At 31.8% G+C, this 22,802-nt stretch overlaps 1 protein-coding gene and 1 pseudogene across 1 annotated transcript; one reads left to right on the forward strand and one right to left on the reverse strand.

The window, feature by feature from the left end:
- Window positions 1-8,545: 8,545 nt before the first annotated feature.
- On the reverse strand, window positions 8,546-9,908 carry KDR (basic helix-loop-helix (bHLH) DNA-binding superfamily protein). The gene is made up of 2 exons (XM_068612200.2): window positions 9,498-9,908; window positions 8,546-9,032 (listed from the first exon to the last, which is right to left on the reverse strand). Exons 1-2 carry the CDS (start codon window positions 9,624-9,626, stop codon window positions 8,880-8,882), a joined length of 282 nt encoding a protein of 93 aa, XP_068468301.1. The 5' UTR covers window positions 9,627-9,908; the 3' UTR covers window positions 8,546-8,879.
- Window positions 9,909-15,314: 5,406 nt separating this feature from the next.
- LOC150029019 (structure-specific endonuclease subunit SLX1-like) lies at window positions 15,315-15,781 on the forward strand (annotated as a pseudogene).
- Window positions 15,782-22,802: the final 7,021 nt, after the last annotated feature.

A 22,802-nucleotide genomic window follows, 5' to 3' on the forward strand; every position in this document is an offset into this window, starting at 1 on the left:
GCGTTTGTTTGCAAACCCAAACGATGTTAAGAATCTTAGATGGCTTGTAGATGAGACGAAATGTGATGGCATGTACCGACATCCAACTGATTCTATTCAGTGGAAGAAATTTGATGATGAGTTTCCAGAGTTTGGTAAAGAATCAAGAAATATCCGACTTGGTTTAGCTACAGAAGGAATGAATCCGTTTGGTAATATGAGTACAAATCACAGTTCATGGCCTGTTTTACTAGTTATTTACAACTTACCTCTTGGATTGTGCATGCAGCGAAAATACATGATGTTGTCTAAGATGATATCCGGTCTGAAACAGCCAGGGAATGATATTGATGTATATCTAAGTCCTCTAATTGAATATTTGAAGTTAATGTGGGACCACAGTGTTGAAGTATTTGACGAATTTGCTAATGAAACTTTCAAGCTTCATGCCATGTTATTTTGCACCATCAATGACTTTCTGGCATATGGTAACTTATTAGGTTATAGTGTTAAGGGTCATAAAGCATGTCCAATATGCGAAGAAGACACTGCTTCTCAATAATTGAAACATGGAAGGAAAATAATATATCTTCGGCATCGGAGGTTTCTTAGAAGTCATCATCCTTACCGGAGGTTGAAAAAAGCCTTTAATGGACACCAAGAGGGTAGTGGTCCACCAACTCCATTAACCGGTGTTGAGGTTTACGAAAAGGTAAATAACATAGACCACACCTTTGGTAAGTAAAAAAAAAGTCATTTGTGACAAACATTTGGAAGAAGAAATCAATCTTCTTTGATCTTCCGTACTGGTCGAGGTTAGAAGTCAGACATTGTATATATGTAATGCATGTTGAGAAGAATGTGTGTGATAGCTTAATTGGTACACTTCTTAACATTAACGGGAAGACGAAGGATGGTCTAAATGCTCGTTTAGATTTGATTGAGATGAACATACGCGGCGAGTTGGCACCCATAGAAATGGGTAAGCGTACATATTTGCCCCTAGCCTGTTACACAATGTCAAAAGATGAAAAAATTAGTTTTTGTCAATGTCTAAAGGGTGTGAAAGTGCCACAAGGACATTCCTCAAATGTGAAAAGCCTAGTGTCAATGCAAGATTTGAAGTTAATTGGGTTGAAGTCTCATGATTGCCACATCTTGATGCAACAGTTGTTGCCGATAGCTATCCGTGGGATCTTACCAAAAAATGTTAGACATACCATAACCCGTTTGTGCTCATTCTTCTCTTCCATCTGTTGTAAAGTCATTGATCCCTCAAAACTAGACGAACTTCAAAATGAAATTGTTGTTATCTTGTGTGAATTGGAGATATTTTTTCCTCCGTCTTTTTTGGACATCATGGTTCATCTAGTGGTGCATCTGGTAAGAGAAGTTAGATTGTGTGGACCAGTGTACTTAAGATGGATGTATCCTGTTGAGCGGTATATGAAAATTTTGAAAGGTTATGTGAAAAATCATTATCGTCCAGAGGCTTCAATGATTGAAAGGTACATAGCTGAAGAAAGTATTGAATTTTGTTCAGAGTACATGACAAAACCAAATCCAATAGGTGTTCCAGCTAATTCATGGCACCACAGGCGTTCTACAAGTAAATGTTTACATGGTGTGAATATTGTAAGCAAATCTCGATCATAAGTCTTGCAAGCACATTTGTACATATTGAATAACACAGATGAAGTTATACCTTACATAGAAGCTCATAAAGCCATTGTGAAGGCAAATAACCCAAGACAAGCAGAGAAATGGGTCTTGATGGAACATAATAGAACTTTCATGCCTTGGTTTAAAGACGAGGTGTTCAAGGATTCAACGGCATCAGAGACCTTGACCTGGTTGGCTGCTGGATTGAAGTTTGATGTCATCTCATGTACAACGTACGAAGTGAATAATTGTATATTTTACACGAAGTCCATGGATGAAAAGAGTACAGTTCAAAATTCTGGTGTTACTCTTGAAGCCAAGTCAATGCAGTTTTCGACTTCGAAAGATACAAATCCAGTACTTGGATCAATGGCATACTATGGGTTTATAGAAGAGATATGGGAGGTTGACTACACTAAGTTTTCCGTTCCAGTTTTCAAGTGTAAATGGGTTGACAATAAAAGTGGGGTTAAAATTGATGATTCAGGATTCACACTAGTCCGGAGAAGAAGGGTGAGGTTCCAATTGACAATCCTATAGCTTCATTAGGTCTCATTGCTAGTCAGATTGGTAATGAACCTTTTCCATTTCCATGGGATGATACATTTTTTCAAATAAACACTGAACTGCCACTGATGATGTACAACACATATTTATTTTTTATCTGGGAATCAGGAGCTCAATATAACTATAATTCAATTTTTTATGATGTAAGTATCTTTACCTATTATTCAATTTACTTTATGTTAAATTATTATTGATTATGCTTTAACTAAAAACTTGTAGGTTTTTGCATAGAGTCTGTATCACTGAGGGGAAGGAAAATATGTATGGATTCTTAGATCCTGCATATACTAATCCCGTTGGACCAAGGTCATCTGAGACTCAAGCATACATCACTAACACCTTGGAAAAAGAGGGAAAATAAATTTATTTATGCCCTTATATTAATGAGTAAGTTTAATTATATGTCATCAATTATTACTATTTCATGTTTTAAATATTTACTAACTCTTTTCATGGATGATATAGGCATCATTGGCAGTTACTTGTCTTATCAATGGTTGATAAGACTGTTGTGTGGTTTTGTTCCCTACACAAGAAGATTCCCACAAAATTTAAGGATATCATTGATACGTAAGTACATTATAAACTTAACTTTGTATATGTTACTAATTAACCATCTACTAACGAGGTTTTTTGTATTAACCAGTTCATGACATGGATATAACATCCTAAAAGGTCAATCCAATTCAAATAATTTGAACTACATAAGAATAAAGGTTTGTAATTTTTTTCTTTCTCTATTATCATTGTTTATCAATATACTAACATATTACTTTTTATTGAATTATAGTGTAATAAACAACCAGGAAGCTATGAGTGTGGCTATTACATTATGCAATGGATGATTACCATTATAAGACTAGGTGTTAAAACTGGTTGGAAAGAGGTAATAACATGATATGTTAAATCATTTTTATAATTCTTGAACATATATATATATCTAAAAACTAATTTATGTCAACTATATTTTGCAATGCAGTTATTCACGGATGAAACACCAATGAATTCGGAAGGCATTTCATATGTCAGAGATTCTTGGTCCACATATTTCGTAAATTTTTATAACTTTAGCATAGTTAATCAATAGTGTAGGTTTTATTATGTAATTTGATTACTTGTAAATGTACATTTTGATTCTATCAATTTATCTTTATATTTTTGTATTTGTCTGGTTGGGTTTGAATATTATGCAGGTTAATTTATATGGTTTAGGGACAATATAAATTGCACTTTAAAAAAAACACTATTTACAAATGCGATTATTTACCAAAGCCGCATTTGTAAATCAAAAAACAAGATTTACAAATGTGGCTTAGGAAAAAGCCGCATTTGTAAATGTGATTTACGAATGCGGCTATTACCAAATCCGCATTTGTAAATTTGATTTACGAATGCGGCTATTACCAGAGCCGCATTCATAAATCTTAAACCCCTAAAACCCTCTGCTCATTCAGAAGAATATACAAATGCGGCTATTTGAAATAACTGCATTCGTAAATCGCATTTACAAATGCGGCTCTATAGCCGCATTTGTATCTCTCTGATTTACGAATGCGTGCTGATCAAATGCGGCTCTATAGCCGCATTTGTAAATGTAAAATAGCCGCATTTGATTAGCATTTCTGCGCTAGTGGGTGCTTCCTAAATATCGTTTCCTCACATATTTATAAAAACTACTTATGATTAAGATTAAACGTTGATAGCAATTAACATTTCAAATATATTCCTAGCATTCAAATGTGTTAAACATTATCGTTTGGGTCAGAATCTGATGTGAGTTGACTTTAGATGTTTTCATATATGGTGACACTTTTACTTAAGATTGAGATTTTAACATTTTACCTAAGGAAGATTCCCACTGGACACGAACTTAACCAAGTGGTTAAGTAAGTGTGAAGGTTCACTTCACAGAGGCAAAGATGAAAAAACAAGATATGGTGAAAATGAGATGCAATTGTGGAATTGAAAATGGGCACAAGGTAACATCAATGGTGGTCATGGCCTCCCAAATGATGCATCATACTCATGATTATGAGTGAAACCCAAGAGCAACAAAGAAGAGAAACTAAGAGACAAACACATAAAATGGAATAGAGAAAATGGAAGGAAAATGGAATGAGAAAACTTATGATTGTGGGTCAGAAATGTCACGCCACTTGGAGGGTGGTGTGCTCCAAGATGAGTGTGTTGGCCGCCACTTGAGAGCTTCCCAATCACTCAAGATAAGACCTCAAACCTAAGAGGACATAAGTCTCACTAAGAGCTCACACAATTTATGCAGAGTTTCTTTACTTCATTCAAATCCAACTTGGAAAATACAATGGGTAGGCCTTCTATTTATAGGTGAAGGGGCCTTGGAAAACAAGCAAGAGGGGTAGGAAGGGAAAAGGGAAAAAATGGGCAGCCTTAGGGTTTGACTAAGTCAAACCTGTACCCTAGGCTTGTCCTTCTAGAAACTAGGTCAAATTACCTTTCTAAAAGGCTAGGAACAAGCTAAAATGATAACTACACCCCCTATTATGCTAAAGACACCTTATTCTAGCCTATCTTTGCTATTTGGACCCCTAAAGTGAGCCCAAATTATTTACAAACATATTCTATTTTTTTAAGAAGACCAAAAGGAAGAACTTCTGATATTCGGGTTTATAGCTTCTTTTTTTGTTGATTTTTTCTTCAGACTTGGTGGGGCCTAGCTTTGTATCTTGAGATGACTGACCTTTTTGGGAAGTGTTTGTTGTGTCCTTAGTTATCTGTTGGTTTGTATACCCAACACTTGATGTCGTTTGGGAAGAGTTAACAAAAAGGACCAAATTGGGTACTTCTTAAAAAATAAAGGGACCAAATTGATATTTTTTAAAAACTACAGTACAAAATTGAGTATTGACCCTATCTTGAGACCAATAAGGTATATATATATATATATATATATATTAATTTTTAAATTAGAATAGTAATCATGTGTTTACATGTATTACCTTAAAAAATTGTATATATTTATATTTTATTAGTCAATTTGATAATACGATTGAAATTCAAATTTCATTGAAAAATAAAACATCATTAGAATTTTTTTTACCCATAATTTATTACGCATGTATCGTGAGAATAATAATGTAAGACCATTTACCTGATCATCTAAATAAATAAAAAATTAACTTAATAAACAAAAAATAAATTTATTCAAAATTTATATTTAAAATTTTATTTTTCATTAATTTAAACAAAATATTTCTTAAGCGGGTTGGTCTTTATGCGAAACGAGCCAATAAAATGAATTCGCATTTTTTACGTGGGACAGACCAACCCGATCCGCATTTTACTAGTCAAATACGGAACGAATGTATGCATGACAGGTTGGTATGCATTGCCATCTCTAGACCTTCATTTGTACTACAGATAAAATCTCTTAAGCGTTTGACTCTTGGTTTTTAAGTAGGAAAAGGTTTCTCTGTTTCCATAAAGTTTTCCCTTAATGTCTCCAAATCAAAACTTTATAAAAAAAATTAACTTATACCCATATTTAAATGATGAATATGAGTCAGATAACAACTAAATCTAATACATAAATTACACAAATTGCTAGATGAAGGTAAATAACATAGAATACAAGGTTAAGCATAAAAAAAAATAAGAGTCTTCAATCATTAAAATACTTTATCAACATTATATGACTGACATTTCTAAAATCGTCTAAGGCTTCAATAAAGAATCATATATGTTGAATTTCAACGTGATTTTTGGTATTAATACTCGTACTGGTAAAGTTCTTTGTCCTCTTCCTGTTAGATGGGAGTTCCATTCACCAGGCTGGGTTAAAATTAACACTGATGGGGTTCCTAGGGGATATCTTGGTTTTTCCACTTGTAGAGGTATTTTTCGTGGAAGTACGGGGGAGTTTATTGGTGCTTTCTCTACGTTTCTTGAAGTTCAGACTGCTTTGGTTGTTGAGTTTTATAAAGTTATACATGCTATGGAGGAAGCTCAAAAGACGAGACTTACTAATGTATGGCTTGAATGTGATTTTGCCTTGGTTTGTGCGGCATTTACTGTTTGGACTAATGTTTCGTAATCGATGAAATACTTGTCTTAATTATTGTGGGAAAATCTGGTTTAGGGTTACTCATATTTTTCGTGAAACGAATGTGTGTGTTGATAAGTTGCCTAATTTAGGATTTATTCATAGAGAATCACTTCATTGGTATAATAGGCTTCCATCTAGTTTGTTCTTAGAATTCTTTATGGTCTACCTGTGTATCGTTTTTGTTAACATATGGATTTTGGTCTAGTCTCCCGTTTTTTTTAGTATTTTCTTTTTACTTTCTTTTTTAATAATATTTTTTCATGCAATGACAGATGATTGTTGTTACTTAAAGTGTCAACCTAGCTGAAATGTCAAGTTGCATAGTGATACCTAACATGAAACCTTTTATAAAAAAAAATAACACCAATAATATAGTCAAGCTTATACATTGATGATATGTTGAAATAAGTGATTACACATTAATTAAGTATTAAGATCACATTAAAAATTATTCCTTCTTTACCAATAAAAAATGTATAAATAGAAGTTTATTAATATATTATAAATAGAAGGTTTCTATTATCTTATTTAACCTGACTTTATTGGCATTCGCCGACTCAAAATTTACAAAAAAGGAGACATCTCATTCTAATAGAAGAAAAGACCTCGGTCCACAAAGAAAAACACAAGTCGATCTTGCTAGCTATGGTTGCAGAATCATTTTTTTTTTCCTGAAATCTCTCAAAAGTATGAATAATTATTCTTCGGTGTTCGTAGTTTTGTACATCTTGAAACATTAAGTTGAGGAAATGAAAAACACGTAAATAGTTTTCTCATTGAAGAAGACATTAATTGCACGTATGTAACTGAGTTGATAGATAAAAAGGACCAATACTGGAAGTTACACACTTTATATTTTTAGTCCAGACAATTGCCAACTGATTCCAACATATAACAAAGTCATCCCTCTAAGCTCAAACTACAAAATATGAAATTATTTTGAAGGGAAAGTTTTCAACATAAAGGAGGAAAATAGGATATATATAGAGTTTACGTGTGTTAATTAATGAGACAGTGGTGTATGAAAGAGTTGGTTATGAGTAAATTTGGTACAAGATATGTATATAGTATGCCTTCAAGAACAATGCATTAAAGGGTTTGGACATAGTTGAGAGATTGGGGCACATTACACGGCAAGAACAGAGGAAACTTTCACTAAGATATTGCTTCAAAATTACCCCTACCCTGGATTCAAAGCAATGTTAGCCAGAATTGAATTAATGAATTGGAACTATTTCATGGCCTAAATTGATAGCTCCATATTTAATTTTGCACTGTGGAACGTAGCTTTTGTTTTTGGGGCCGGGATACATTGTGAAACAACCTTCCCCCACCACATATTGCATGCAAATGGTACCTGCAGGTGTGTGGGGCCATCATTTCTTTTCACTTTACCACAACATCAAATTCACCACATCAGAACCACCTCTATTTAAATTCAATACATAATTGCCATGGCTACCCAACTACTTAGCGATGTCAAATTAACATTTTTTAAACTTTATTGGAAATGTGTTTGGTCCAACTTTTCTTGATAAGAAAATAAGTAAAAAAAAAGTACTGTAAATTCGTAAAAATTTAAATTAATAATAAATTGATTATTTATACTTGAGAAAGGTTAAAAACACATTCTTTTTAATGTATATTCTTTCTCATTAGTGGAAACTTATTAAAACTTATAAAAAGATGGTACTCATCTCTGGTTTAACGACCCCTCTATTTAATGACTGTCTCTCATAGTTTTGTAGTTTTAAATAAATTTGAATTATTAAAAAGGAGTGAATCCTATTCCTAGTATCTCTGTTCTTTTACAATATGCCTCTTTTAAACTTTCCCACTTTATGGGAATTAAATTCAATATTGGTATTCGATGACTTGCTTTTATCTTTTTATTTTTATTTTTCTTCTTTTCTCTGATATTTGCGAACAATAAAGGGATATTGTGATTATCCCGTTAGATATATAAATGGCACATATAATGTATGTATATTACGCTGGCAAAGATGATGGTTTGGATCAGGAGTTAGTTATTTTATATTGTGGTCCTAATGCGAACATTAATATCACGGGTTGGCAAAGAACAAATAACCGAAAATGGTGTGGGGCATGTCACATGTTAGAGGCACTGTCAGCTTCAACCTTGACCCTTCTAATGGGTCCACACAAAACTGCAGAATTTCTCTCATAAGATAGATTACTAAGATTAAACTCAAGCATTGCAGCCTCCAAATTTGAAAAATTATTTGACACTATCCATGTAAAAGGCCACACATGTATTCATTCCATGACAGCAACCTTTTTGCGCCGCGATACAAAAGTTATGTGTTTCATTTCATACTATAGTAATAATTAGAACTCACGATGTAGTCCATTTTATTTACAGCCATAGAAGCTGACCATAATTCATTACTACTACAAAGTGACACATAATTAAAACTAATCAAGAACTGCTTCACATGGATCCGATGGTAGTCTTTCGCGTTGGTGTCTAGAAAGTACAAACCAAACCCTACCCAGAAGAGAGAGTGATAAAGAAGTGAGAGAGACATGGACATGCACACGACACAAATAAATGCACTAGACTAGACTATTACATAAGTAAGCTCCTAATAATGGCTGCTTGAGCACTGTTGGAGTCTGTGTTAGCCAGAAGCTCTGATAATCGATCACTTAGATCATCAACCTCTCTGTGCAAGTTTTTTATATAGTTGCATGTCTCCTGCAATACCTTAGCAGCTGAAACCTACAATACCCACATATATCATTATCAGTAAACTTCATTGGTTTTGACATTATGATTCATGCACAACATATATATATATACTGTTTTTACAAAATCAATTAATCACGAGTAATATTAGAAAAGATAACCGAGTTTTGTATTATAATATGCGATGTATAGTGTTGGTACATTATAATAAAATATATTATTATTAATTTAAGACAGAGTTGGAGGAAGGTGTTGTGAGTAAGTAATGCAGTTAATTTAGTGAATGGGTTAAGAGGGAGGAATCTGAGTTGGACTATAGCCTCAAGTTGTGGCTAAAGAAAATAAGGAAGAGGTGACTTATCTACGAAAATGAAGGGCATCCACACAAAAAGTGCAATGTATGTGTGTGTTGTGCATGTGAGTGAGAGAGAGGTTGAGAGGGTCAAAGTGAATGAGAGGGACAGTAAGAAAAAGAGAGGGAGCAAGGATAATAAATACCTTGTCGGAGCGCCTGGCTCGAAGCTCAGGGATAAGTTGTTGCAACTTGGAAACGAGATCGGTGATTTGCGCATCCGTGATCTCAGCAGAAGCACCGGATTGTCTGGAACGAGATCTTCTGGTGGACATTGTGAATTAATGGAATGAGCTTAACCACCCTTTGTTTCTGTGTGTCAGAAATGTTATTTGGTGTTGCAAGACCACACTCTTAATTAGCCAGCTTTACGGAAAATGAAGAAAACTAGAAATGAGAGAACCAAGAGTGTTGTGAGTTGGTTGGAGTGAAATGAGAGAAGAACAAGGTGTGAGGGTGTCCACTGAGAGGAGGGCCAAGCAGGAAATGGGGTTGTCAGAGGAGAATGACAGAAAAATGAAACTAAACAAAGTTATCTCAAAAGAGGGTGTGTGCGTATGGAGGTAGGAAAGGAGAGGGAATATTTAAGAGGGGATTTGGATAAAAGAAAAGAAGAATGAAATTGAGAAAAAAAAAAGTGGAAATTAGATGTGAAGTTGGTTTTTTTGTTTGTATGGACACAAAAAGTGTTTTTGTCACTATCTTCTTCATCTGATTGTTCTACTTATCAGTTTTTTCTCGAATCTTTATCAGTTTTTTCTCGAATCTTTGATCTTTGTTAGAGTGAAGGATATTTTGCAACATTACAAGAAAATCATAAAACAAAAACTAATTATAGAGACAAAAAATAATTAGTTATTATAGTGACTAAATTAGAGACCATTTTAGAAACTAAAAAAACTTGCGGTTTCTAAATTAGTTTCTATTATTGTTAAATGGTCTTTAAATTGGTATCTAATTAGCTACCCAGGTTTTTCTACCAAATTTAGAATCTAAATAATTGGTAGTTAAAACTTTAGTAGCTAATTAGATACCAATTTAGAAACTACTTAACAATAATAGAAACTAATTTAGAAACTAAAAAATTTTGTAGTCTCTAAAATGGTCTCTAATTTAGTTACTATAGTAACTAATTATTTTTTGTCTCTAAAATTAGTTTATATTTCATGATTTTCTTGTAGTACAAAAAGGTTCTCTTACATTTAGATTAATATTCCGTGGTCAGAGTGAAATCTATATATAGAAGTGAAAATATTGTTTGAAAATTGAATCTGGATTAACATAACTCTCAAAGTTAATCTTTTTTTTCTCAACAATAAATAATAAAAAAATAGAAATACGTACTCCAACTCATATACAAAATGTAAAAGGTTCAAGAGAAAAAAAAGTTAAAAGCCTTGTGTGCCCCCTGTCTAACTAGTAAAGATTTGTCTCCGTTGGTAATCTTCAGCCACACAAACTTATATGGGGATATACCACCCGACCGCCCTACTCAGTTATAAGCTTTAATCCCAAAGGTATAAAAAAATAACCCAGTCAAATAATGCATTTTACAACTTTAAAGAAAGTCAGACCCAGGCACACTATTTGGTTTACTAGTCTAAGCCAGCCGTTGTAAACTACAAAAGGAATGTCTTCCTTCTCCCACCCTCAAGGTTAATCTTGGTTTAATCTGATAGTACATATTGATTAATATATTCTAATTGCCTTTAATCATTCTTTATTTATTTCTCATTTTAGATCATCAACATGTGTTCCTCGAGGTTTTCTGATATCATTTTAGGCTTGGTTTTTCTAGTATAGTTTGTCGAGTCGTCAACCGAGCATGATCTCGATCAAGTCGATGATGTCAGATATTAATGGTCTCTACCACATACACATTAGCCCCTCAAGCACGATAGGTTTGGCTTTGTGAGTCTTAATTGTTTTGAAAGAATTTTACCTTTTTTTCTTTGGTTGAATTATTTTGACAACCTACAATCATATCACCTAGCCCCCTAGGCTCGAGGCCTTATCCAGAAGAGTCTTAGAAAGAGTGGGCATGATTAGGATTCTGGTGCGTCCTCTTTCGTGATTTGTGCCTGATGTGATCTTTACCATTAGTTTGAAGGGATTTGACGATTGAGAGGTGACGGGGTGTGTTGATTGGATTCTTGTGCTTCAACATCTATAAATAAAGGTGGTTCCTTAGTTGTATGACCACTTTCATTTTTTATAAATCCGATTAGTGACTAGGTGTAGAGAGTTTGTGTATATTTGAGGTTAGTGATGTCTTCCTCTTTAAGTGTATTGACTTCTTTTGGTGGGTGCTCCTCGAGGAATTTTGGTCAATTGATCGTTGTTTTGGGGAGAGTTTGACCTCTAGGGTAGGGGAATGTTGGGTAGACACTCCTAGTGTGAGAATCTTGTTGTTGAGCAAGCCAAGAGTTTCTCCCTCTTCGTTCAAGGTATTAGTGGGTAGGTACAGGAGTCACCCAATATTTTTCAAAATATTGGTGGTAGTTAGTGATAGAGTCATACCACGAGCGTTCCTATGCTCAAAAGAGATTCTAAAGTAGACATAATTTCTCTTAAGCAATGTGTTACCATTGGCAATGTCTGTCATGGCTGGGAGTGGCGTCATCTGAGTTCTTCTATATGTATAGTTACTTTTTCTCAGACGTTGATGTCTCCCTTTGATGAGTTTACCATGAGTGTTTTGTGCGTCCTTAGTGTCACTTCTACACAACTGCATCGAAATACATGGGCCTCGTTTGCAAGCCTTTCAATTTGTATACAAGATGTTCAATTTATATCTCTCTCCTCAAGTTTTCCTCCATTATTATAATGCTTGGCCTAACATCCCAATCGCTTGGGTATCCCTTGTAGGTTAACTGGGTTGTGTTTGTTTGTCCCTTATACTTCATCCTATAAAAACTTTATAAGTGGGTTATTTAAGGCTGTCATTGAACATTTAGGTTGAAATCATATTTTCTTCAGGGATAAACCAAAGTTCCCATTTTATTGGACCCAGGAACCCCTCTGTTATCATAGTTGCTTGAGGTTTATGATGACCTGTGAGGATAAAAAAGTCTTCTCGGAGGCATTACCCACCCAGAAGATACTTCCATTTTATCTTTCCCCTTGATAATGGGTGGATTTGATAGATGTTTTGTTTGTATTCTCGGTAGGTGTTAACTTTATTGAATAATTTCCTATGTTGTAGGCATCATCACTCAAATGACCATTGACTTTATGTCGGTGTTGAAGCAGCTTCAACTATAGAAAAGTTAGTCCAACAATAAAAGTTCAACTAACTCTCATTTGTCCGAATGGAGGTGCCTTATTCTATCTTTTGGGTATTAATCTCTAGAAAGAAAACTAATGAGCATTGGATTTTATGAAGTTGGTGGGTGTTTTATTGCTTTATGAGTAAATGGTTTTGGATTCAATACCCATGTGGATAAGGGATTTGTGGCCCAAGTAGCAGATGTTGCGAATGGAAGATCAACTCCCATGAATGAGGATAAAAAAAATAGAGAGGTTGAAAAGACTGTTGTTGGTGAATTTAGTGACATCAAACATGTTTGGGGTATTCTTTCAATGGGAAGGTTAGGTCTTTCTAGACAGTAATTACTACTTGCAATAACATATTTTTGCTGAAGTTTTTTATTTCACGATCAGTGTATGTTTTCAGCAAACAGTTGTTCAATTTTGATATGGTGTTCTATTCTACCTTTGTAATTGACCTTGCGTCTCCTCCAGATGATAAAAAACACAAGAGGAATGAGATGTCCTAGAAACAATTTTCATCAAGAAGGTCCCCTTATAGGTCTTGATCTTTTTCTTCTTATGTTGGGATCAATGTTGTTAAACCCTTTCTCGATGGGGACCTGACCTTTTCAAATGTGTGAATATATCTTTGACGGATACTGATAAAAAGGTAGCAACCTCAACTTCATTCGAGGAACTCGTGGTCGCGCGCTTAGAGATGCAAAGTTGGGCCTTGATCTTCACTCGAATTATTAGTGTTGAGATTTCTAAGGGTTCTCCCAATTTTCTCTTCTTCTAGGATATTAACCTAACTTCTTTGTAGACCAAAAGTTTATGTGTGATAATGTTGGGGTTGACTCCAACATATCGATCGTCATTCATGCGAATATCAGTATCTTTCACGGTTAGTGAAGTCCCAATTTGGGTACACTAGTTCTCGTCTTGTAATTGTAACGAGATAATGTTATCTCTAGGTTCTACTCAGATATTGTTTATCCTTGGATCAAGGTCGATAAAAGAAATAGTATGGTCCCTTCTCATACTTGGTTGATCCCGGTAGGCCAAATAATCTTGATACGACTATGGTGGCTTAATTTTTAAGCTAGTCGTGTAACATTCTCTCGCTATCCTCTGGTCCACGTGTAAGGTGATGATGTCAGCGAATATCAAGGGGAATTTCATCGACAAATGTGGCCTCCAGCTAGTTAAGGGATAACCTCCCCAAACATCTCAGGTTGGAACCTTATCAACTTTTAGAATGAGGTCAACACTAAGAGCCTCTTTTAGAATTCAACTTTGTCTGTGTTCAACGAGGTGTAATGAGAGAATTTAGGTAATTAATTCTTCCTAGGTTTGTTTGTTGGTTGAGATTTTTCTTATCTCTCCTTTTCTTAGGGCTTCTTGGGCCCAAACTTGATTTAGACTTAACTCTAGATCACGTGAAGTTCTTTTAGTTGCATGAACTTTGTGACTTTTTGCCTTAGTTCATCTAGGTCAGCGACTGGTTTTTTGTAGAGACTATCTATGAAGGGTCTTGGTTTCAGGGCTGCACCATATGATAGAGAGCAATCTCCAAGTTGAGGTTTTAGATATTCAAAGTGACTTTCCCAAACCTCTCCATGAGAGCCTCCATGCCTCTCCCTTCTTTTGTTAGATGTTGACAAGAGTGACATGGCAAGCTCATTGCGAACTACGTTCTAAATTTAGTCGTCTTGTCATATCGATCAATACTTAAACCTTTCCAACTTGAAGCGAGTTCAACATTCATTTTTCTGTCAACGAAAAAGGATGTCATCGAGCACTTCCCAAGTTATTGAAGTGTTTGCTGATGTGTGAATAGTGATTCTGCCTCTAATGTATCGGTTACCATAGTTGGATGCTCGGGGTCACGAAAACATTGTTATATTTTTAGTCACCAGTGCTTGGTATTCTCCCTCCTAGGGTTGGGACAAGTTGGTACACCTTCTAATCTCCACTTCATTTTCTTGTTTTCTTGTTAGAGGGCACTGATTTCTTCAACATTCTTATGTTACATTTCAACCATTTCCTTTTGGAGAGCCAAAAGTAGAGTCATGTGTTCGGTCTCTGTTACTTTTGCATCTACTGATATTTGGTCGTTAGTCATATTCCTCATAGATACCATTGAATTTCCCAGTATTCTTCCTTCTTGGACTCACGATGGAAGCTAATTTTTCTTTTATAGACCTTAAAGGTATCTTCGATTCTGCCCTTTTAATCTGATTGTTTTACTTCTCAATTTTTTCTCAGATCTCGATCGGAGTAGGGATCTTTACAAAAACAATTTTAACGCTCAAGTCAATATTTGGTGGTTAGAATATTTAATACTATTGAAAATGTAAAATTTACTCTATGATGTTAACCTAATCATAGAGGTAAGTGTAATATTTTTGAAGTGGGTCAATATTATAACATGCGTATAGATTTTCTGAAATATTCTTGACTTATTATTTCTAGTTTGTCGAGACGATGTCCACCATATATAAATCTCAATCAAATTTGTTATTTGAAATATTAATGTTGTCGATAACCTATAGTAAACTTTTTATAGATGACAGTAATTTATTGGTAGGGTTGAGGAGGTGGTGAAGGAAGGGAGAGATTAAGGAGTAGAGAGTAGAATGGAGAAGTGCATGGGGGGACTAGGCATTGTTATTAATAGGCGAGTAACTGCTCCAACGGTACAGCGGTAGATGATGAGAACGGTGTGTACCCAATTTCTTCCATCAAACTCCCTAATGCAAACCCTAAATTATGCAATTTGTCTTCTCCTACAAAATCAAAATCAGAGTGAGATAGTCTATGGTGTATTTATCTCATCCTCTCCACCAACCATCCAATAAAAACCTAGGTTGGGATCACAAACAATTTCCCTCGGCGTTTGAAGCAGCAGAACGGGGAAGTTAACGGTGGTGCAAAGGCATCCCGTGCTGGAAGGCCTTGGATTTGTGCATGCATCATTTGTGGTTTTACAGAGCAAACTGACCATCTCTCCAAACAAAGTGAAGATCCATCATTACCCCTGCTGCCACACAGACAAGCAGCTTTGAAAAAAGTGAAAACTTCACCCCACTGCACTCACTTACAATATTTAACTGCCAATCTATTGTCTATGTGTTTTAATCAATTGCACAAAGTTCATGTGCCAAAATATAGGTAATAATATATTTAACAAAAAATTCAGCTAAAAAAAAGGCATTGTTATTAATAGGGTTTAGGGTGAGAGAGAGAGAGAGAGAGAGAGAGAGAGAGAGAGAGAGAGAGAGAGAGAGAGAGAGAGAGAGATGAAAGAAGGAATGGGAGAGATACGCCATACTGTCCTTTCTGAATATGTTCCCTAACTGGGGTTAGACTTCAAATGGCTTAAACCAAATGTGGTTGTTTATTAGCCAACGACGCGGGACCCCTTTGTGTCAGTCTCAGCACGCAAGCCCACGTTATCTATCTTACTACTTCCTTGTCATCTTAATCATTTCATACCCTATTAATCTTCTCTTCCTTTTCCCCCCCTTTTCTCATTATTCACTAATTCAACTTCCCCACCCTTTCATTATTCATCAAATTTTTACTCTTTTCTACATTTGCAACCCACTAACTCACCAATGCTTTCCTTTTTATTTTTAATCATATTTTACATTTTCATTCATTCTTACATCACATTCCTTACTTTACTTTATCAATTTTTTTAAACCATCATAAACTCACAACTTCAATATTTTATACAACCATTTACCAACTATCTATATTATTATTTTGTTTTAATTTTTTTTCTATATTTTACTTTATCATTTTAAATTAATATTTTATTATTAAAAAAGGTTTGTAAATTATGAATATAAAATAAAATGAGTGTCAAATACGAATCCCACAAAGTGAATGTTGAAATATTATTTGTGACCCATTTACTTTGGGGAAAAAATTCTACCACTAGCAACTCAAATTCAAATTGGGTCCCGCCAAGTTTCTCTCCAACAACAAATTTTTCATATATATATAACTTCTGTTTATTGTGTATTTAATCATAATACTCCTCATTAATCTTATTCTTATAAGACCCTGTATTGTAAATGTAAGACTTGGGATTTTATCAAAGAAATATTAAAAAGAATTTTAAAATTATTTTAAATTCTCTATTATTAAGAATATAAAACTATTTTAGTGTATAAGAACAAAACTACTAACACATGCTTTCTTTTTTTAGTACACTTCTTTTAGAGCATAATGTTCATTGTCTATATATAAAATAGTTTTATATAGTTGCCTTAACTGAAATAATTGGTATAACTTTTGTAAAATCTAACAACTTATAGACGATGTTGTGACTGAAAAAGAGTATATATACTTTTAGTTCATAATTTTTTCTTTCTTTTTTCATAATATTAGTTACAAATTATAAACGTAATATTATTGAAGGACTTGCCACTCATAATTTTGTAATTTATCATAAATTTTATCAATAAAAAAATATCCTAGAAGGAACAAATTCTTAAAAAACCTATATAAGAAAATATATCTTCCTAACATTTTTTTCAATAAAAATTATCATGTTTGGTATATCACAATGAAATTTGATATCGTTTCACATCCGAAATATCAACTATCATCTACCATCTCATAAAAAAAATATTAAAATAAATAAATAAATATGAAAATCTAGATGAACCCATACTAAAGAGAATACTAAACATATGCCTAACATATTCTTCAATATATATATATGCAAGTTTCATTTCTAAAAGTTACATATTACTATTTTTAAATAACGTTATCATGTTTTTCACTTTTTACTATCAAAATAATAATTTATTTTAATATGGAATGGTGTATTAAGAAGTAAATTTTAAATTTAATTTAATTTTACAAAATTGAGTTAATAAAATAAGATTTTTTTTTCATTTATATATTATGAAATATTTTTATTTTTAATTAATATGAAATTTTTAACATGATTCTTTAAAATAATTTTTGTTATCGATTAAAAGTTTATTATAATTCACTAATTGTCTCAGGATTTATTTCTTATTGATAAAACTCAATTATAACTGTATAAATTTTAGTGAAGTTAACTAGAAAGGTATATATTGCTAATTAAATTGAGAGTAGTGAATACCTCTCTCTGAACATGCATTTTTTGATGAGGTCTCTGTACATGCATGAATGGACAGTGTTTGAACGTAATAAGCTAAAATTGCACACACTGTAATTAAATAGTACTTTATATACACACATACATCCCTATCATATATAGGGTTCAGTAATCCAATCCACCGACCATGAAAGGTTACACTGTATGTGTGTTGTCTTAATCCTTTTAATTGCTGAATAGTAGTTTTTACCTCTAATTAATGCTTTGTATACATGTGTGTGTAAGAAATTGCATGTTCTTGGTATTTGAAGACCCTTGTTTTCTTGAGATTCATGCATAGATGATAATCACTTGGCAAAGACAAAAAAATGGAGAACTATGTGTAGGATTAGACTTGGCTAGAACAATATTACTGTGGCCCTTGAGCCTGCTGCTGCAACATCTTAATTCACTTTGGGAGTTGGGAGCATCAAACAAGTGGCTGTGCTACCGGCTCTGGCTGCCTCTCCACCAAGCAGTGAAGCAGTGGCTTTGTTGTTTTGGCTTTTGTCTTCTTTCAAACTCTCAACCTAAACTTTTCACCCATCCAAATCAGAGGTGAAATTGTTGACCACTCTCTTCTTTCCAGATAACAATATTCTTATCTCACTCTCCTTCAACAAATTTTTTAATCAAAACAACATGAACCTTACTTTCACTGATTTCAATCAAAAGAATTTGAAATCTGAAACTAATAACTTTGTGCAGCTATCCATAATTACTTTGGTTATTACAGTGCAAGAGTTGCAGTATATATATATATGTATTGTTTTTCCAAGTGGGAACGTAGCACATAGCACATAGCAACCCACAGTGTCACGTGTCATCTCGTTATGTCTGTCTGTCTGGGCATCAAAAACTGTAACATTAGCACGTCTTTTTTGTTGCTGATACATGTATGTTTAGGTAAACGACACATTAACTTTATCACTTTAAATATCACTCAATTAAAATCACAACTACTCTCAACCTAAATTCATTTTACATTTTTTTTTTCTTACTGTAAAAGGTGAGAGCCGTGTACAAAGTGAAAGAAAGGTGCATTAATTTTTAAACTTATTTGGTTCAACTTAGACTATATTTTAATTAATACCCTATATAAATAAAATAAAAAAAAACTCACCTTTTTATGAACTTAAATGTAAATAAATTTTAACAACTCAATCTTACTATTTTCACTTTTTTTATCTTTAAATCTAAGCTCTCTTTGAACAAATAGAAGAAGAGGTCATTTAGTAAAAGTACTTTTGTATTATATAGAAGTAAGATAATTAAATGAACTTAACTATTATTTTTAATCAATATCGAATAGTTAATTTTTCTTTTATATATATATATATATATATTTATATTATTTTATTTTTTGTATATAATATCCCCTTGTTTCTAAGTTTCAAATTTTTGTTTTCATTTACAAATTTCAATATCATACTTATTATTCTTTTGCTGAAAAAAAATACTAATTATTCTTTTAAATATATTTTCTAACCTTTGAATAATTTGTGTCTTTTATGTGTGGGCAGACAGAGAAAGGGATAAAATATGTTTTGTGTCTTATAAAATTTCTAAAATATTAAACACGGTCCAAAATCTATTTTATATTATTTTTTTCCCTAAAAAATAAACATACTTTTTAAACCCTTTAGAATATATATATATATATATATATATATATATATATATATATATATATATAGATAGATAGATAGATAGATGTGTGTGTATTATTAGGTCTTTTGTCAATAATAAAGATAAATGAAAAAACTAACATGGATCACCATAATTAATATGATATTAATTATATATTTAATTAAAAATATTTTTAATTTATAAGATTTACGCGTTAAAAATGTTACTCGTTAGTTTTAGTTCTATCATTATTATTAATAAAGACTTAGAAAATATTTTAAATTTTAGAGAGAGGAAAATAATATGAAAGATTTTGGGAAGAATTTAATGGATTGTTAGTTTTAAAACATTAAAAAAAGTTACTGTATGTATTTTTAATTTTTATTTATCAATTTTAAAAGATAAATTAAAAAGAAAGGGACTTGAAATCTTAGCCGTTACTTCTTTTAATCTATTTAGAACGCTTCTTCTCTCTCTTAGTTATTTTCTGTTTTGTTTCATTATGTTTGTTTTTCATTTTTCTTCATTAAATTTTATTTTTACATTGCTGTTTTACATTCTAAATTTTACAATATAAATTTTAAATATTATTAAAATAAAATATAAAAATAATTTGTGTACATCAAATAAGAAAATCTCATTATACTATTAGTGAAAACACTTATAGATATACGTTTGTGTAACTAATTTTTATGATATGAAAAATAAAAATATAATTAAAAAGTAAGTATTATAATAAATAAATTAAAAAGTACTACTAAAACTTATATTGATGTTATAAAAAGTTATATCCACAAAAAATAATCATAAAAGTAACTTTTTATAATGTTAATCACTTATAACTTTTTATTAAAAATTAAAAGTAAAATTATAATAAAATATTTTATTTTTTATTAATTGTTATAATTTTACAATAAAAATATATCTTTCTTTTATGGTAGTTTTCTTAGATAATAAAAAATGAAAAAGTTGCACAATATACAAAAAAAATTTAAAAAATTAGAAACCAAATAATGGTTCCAACTTTCAATCTCAATTTTAGTTTTTTTTTTGACAAAAATAAAATAAATAAATATGACCTACTTTATGGTAGACCAACTTTTATACAGATCAATAAAGACAAACACATCTCTCTCCAAAGCTAAACAAGACCGACAAAATGCACTAACTACCTATGCAACAAACACCAATTAAAACTGCTAAAATACCAAATTCTAGCCCGATCGTCCTATAAGCAATTTTTAATTAAGTACATACAAACTAGGGGTTCTAGGCACTAATCAGATAAGGAGAACCCTGCTAAATGTATTTTTAAGGAAATTCAAGACCAAACCTTTAATTATACCAAGGAAAAAATTTCAGAATGATCGATCACCCCACCTTTAAAAACACACTTACCAACGCAATTTTAATTAATGATTATATATATATATATATATATATATATATTATTTTCTCACTTTTTCCTTTCATGAATTCTAATGTTCTTACAAATGATAATATACTAGGTTTCAACTCACTTTTTATATAAAAAATTATCCAATAAAATTTGTTGGAATTATTATATCATCTGTTATTGATCGATATCAGACTACTCACAAATATTTTGGTCCACATATAATACTCCATATGTGAAATATTTCATCAAGATAAAAAATCAATTTAGAATATATAAATATCTTATAAATTGATTTTATGAAGATTAGTTAGAATTAAATTTAATTCTTAATAAAAATACATATATTTTTTAACGAGCCAAAACAATGAAACTGAGGTAGGATAATAGGAATCTAAATTCTCTTCAAATACATAATATGCAATTATAAGTAACTAAATTGCGTCTACACACCTTAGAAGTCTAGCTTTCAATACTTTTTTTTTCATTTTAATTAAGTAATTATTTTGCATGTTATCTAATGTATATATGAGGTACCAAAAAGTCGTAGGCTGGGATGGGGGAGCGTTTTTGCATATTCTTACATTGTAACTCATGAATGTGACACAGATTCCGATTGTAAACACGATCATCACGTCATTAGTTTCTTCTGTCTCTACTTCTCTTTTCTCAAGCTCAACCAAATGCTCTACTTTCTCTGAAATTCCTGACTAATTATCAATCTTTTTCTCATACACGTGTTTAATGACAAAAGTTCATACTCAACCGAATACCGTGGCATGTTAACGTGATCCTCTTCCGCTAGCTGTCTCTTATACATTCTTATCTATCTTTTTATCTATATAAAAAAACTGATGACATTTCTGATTAGCTTTCAACATTTTACACATTTATGTGCATTTGTTTTTGCTTTCTACTAGTTAATTTAGCTTTTGAAAATACCTTATTTTGGTAGGTGGGATTTGATAATATTGAAATAAATATATTTTTAAGGGATAAGTGATTGATATTTTCAAATTTTCTTATTGGCTAGCTCAATTGAAGATCTGATATTGGGTTACTTCCAAAGTTCTTTTAGTTTGCTTTTCCTTTTCAGATTAGTGTTTTGATCATTTAGTTTACATGTTTTCAATTAAAAATAAGTTATTTGTCTTAGATTGAATTTGTGTATTTTTCTGTTATTTACGATGAGTTGGTTTTTTTTTTGAAATATTGTGAGTTGTTTGTCTAAGGTATATAAGGCTGTTTTTTTTGTTTGGAATATTATAAGTTGTTTGTTTAAGATATATAAGAATTACATCATCTTTAAAGGGGTTCATATTTATTTTATTTTTTTTATCCGATAAAAAATAATATTGTAAACGGAGCAAAATTAATGCGCTGCAGTTGAGCTAAATATTCTGCATATGATAACAAATTTCAAACAAGGAAATACCAAATATGATTACCACTTTCAACCAAATAAGAATTTTTAATGTTATGATTTAGAATTTAGGATTATTCTTGAAAAAAAATTATCAATTCATCTGTTACATTATATATTTATAGATAAATATTTATAAATAGTATGATAGATTTAATATAATTTTTTATTAAAATAATTTTAATATTATTTTTAAAAAAATTTTAAGTCTAATTTATTTTATAAAACCCACTTATACGTTATCTAACACAAAAACTGACACGGATATGGAGATATATATAATATCTAAAATGTAGGATATGGAAATACGGATCTATATATTATATAATTATAAATTATATAAATTGACAATAAAAATTTGTGTGCATAAGTATGTTTCAGTTTTTTTTTAAACAAAAGAATGTTTTTCATAATTGCTTCAAAAGAATTTGTTTGTTATTTTTATAATCATACTAAAAATTTATATAATAAATTTAAATTTTTAAAAAATAAATATATTTCTTTTTTTAAAATTATGTTAGAATCGTGTGTTAAAATTATTAAAAATTTAACATACGAATATGGTACAAATGTATAAACATTATGAAGTTACTTTATGTCTATTGATT

This window comes from Phaseolus vulgaris, chromosome 2 (assembly GCF_051622355.1).
Source record: "Phaseolus vulgaris cultivar YP4 chromosome 2, ASM5162235v1, whole genome shotgun sequence".
Lineage (NCBI taxonomy): Eukaryota > Viridiplantae > Streptophyta > Magnoliopsida > Fabales > Fabaceae > Phaseolus > Phaseolus vulgaris.

Coding starts and splice junctions, on each gene's coding strand:
- KDR (XM_068612200.2), bottom strand. CDS start 9,626: ATGTCCACCAGAAGATCTCGTTCCAGACAATCCGGTGCTTCTGCTGAG. Junction 9,033..9,497: donor GAGCCAGGCGCTCCGACAAG/GTATTTATTATC, acceptor TGGGTATTGTAG/GTTTCAGCTGCTAAGGTATT.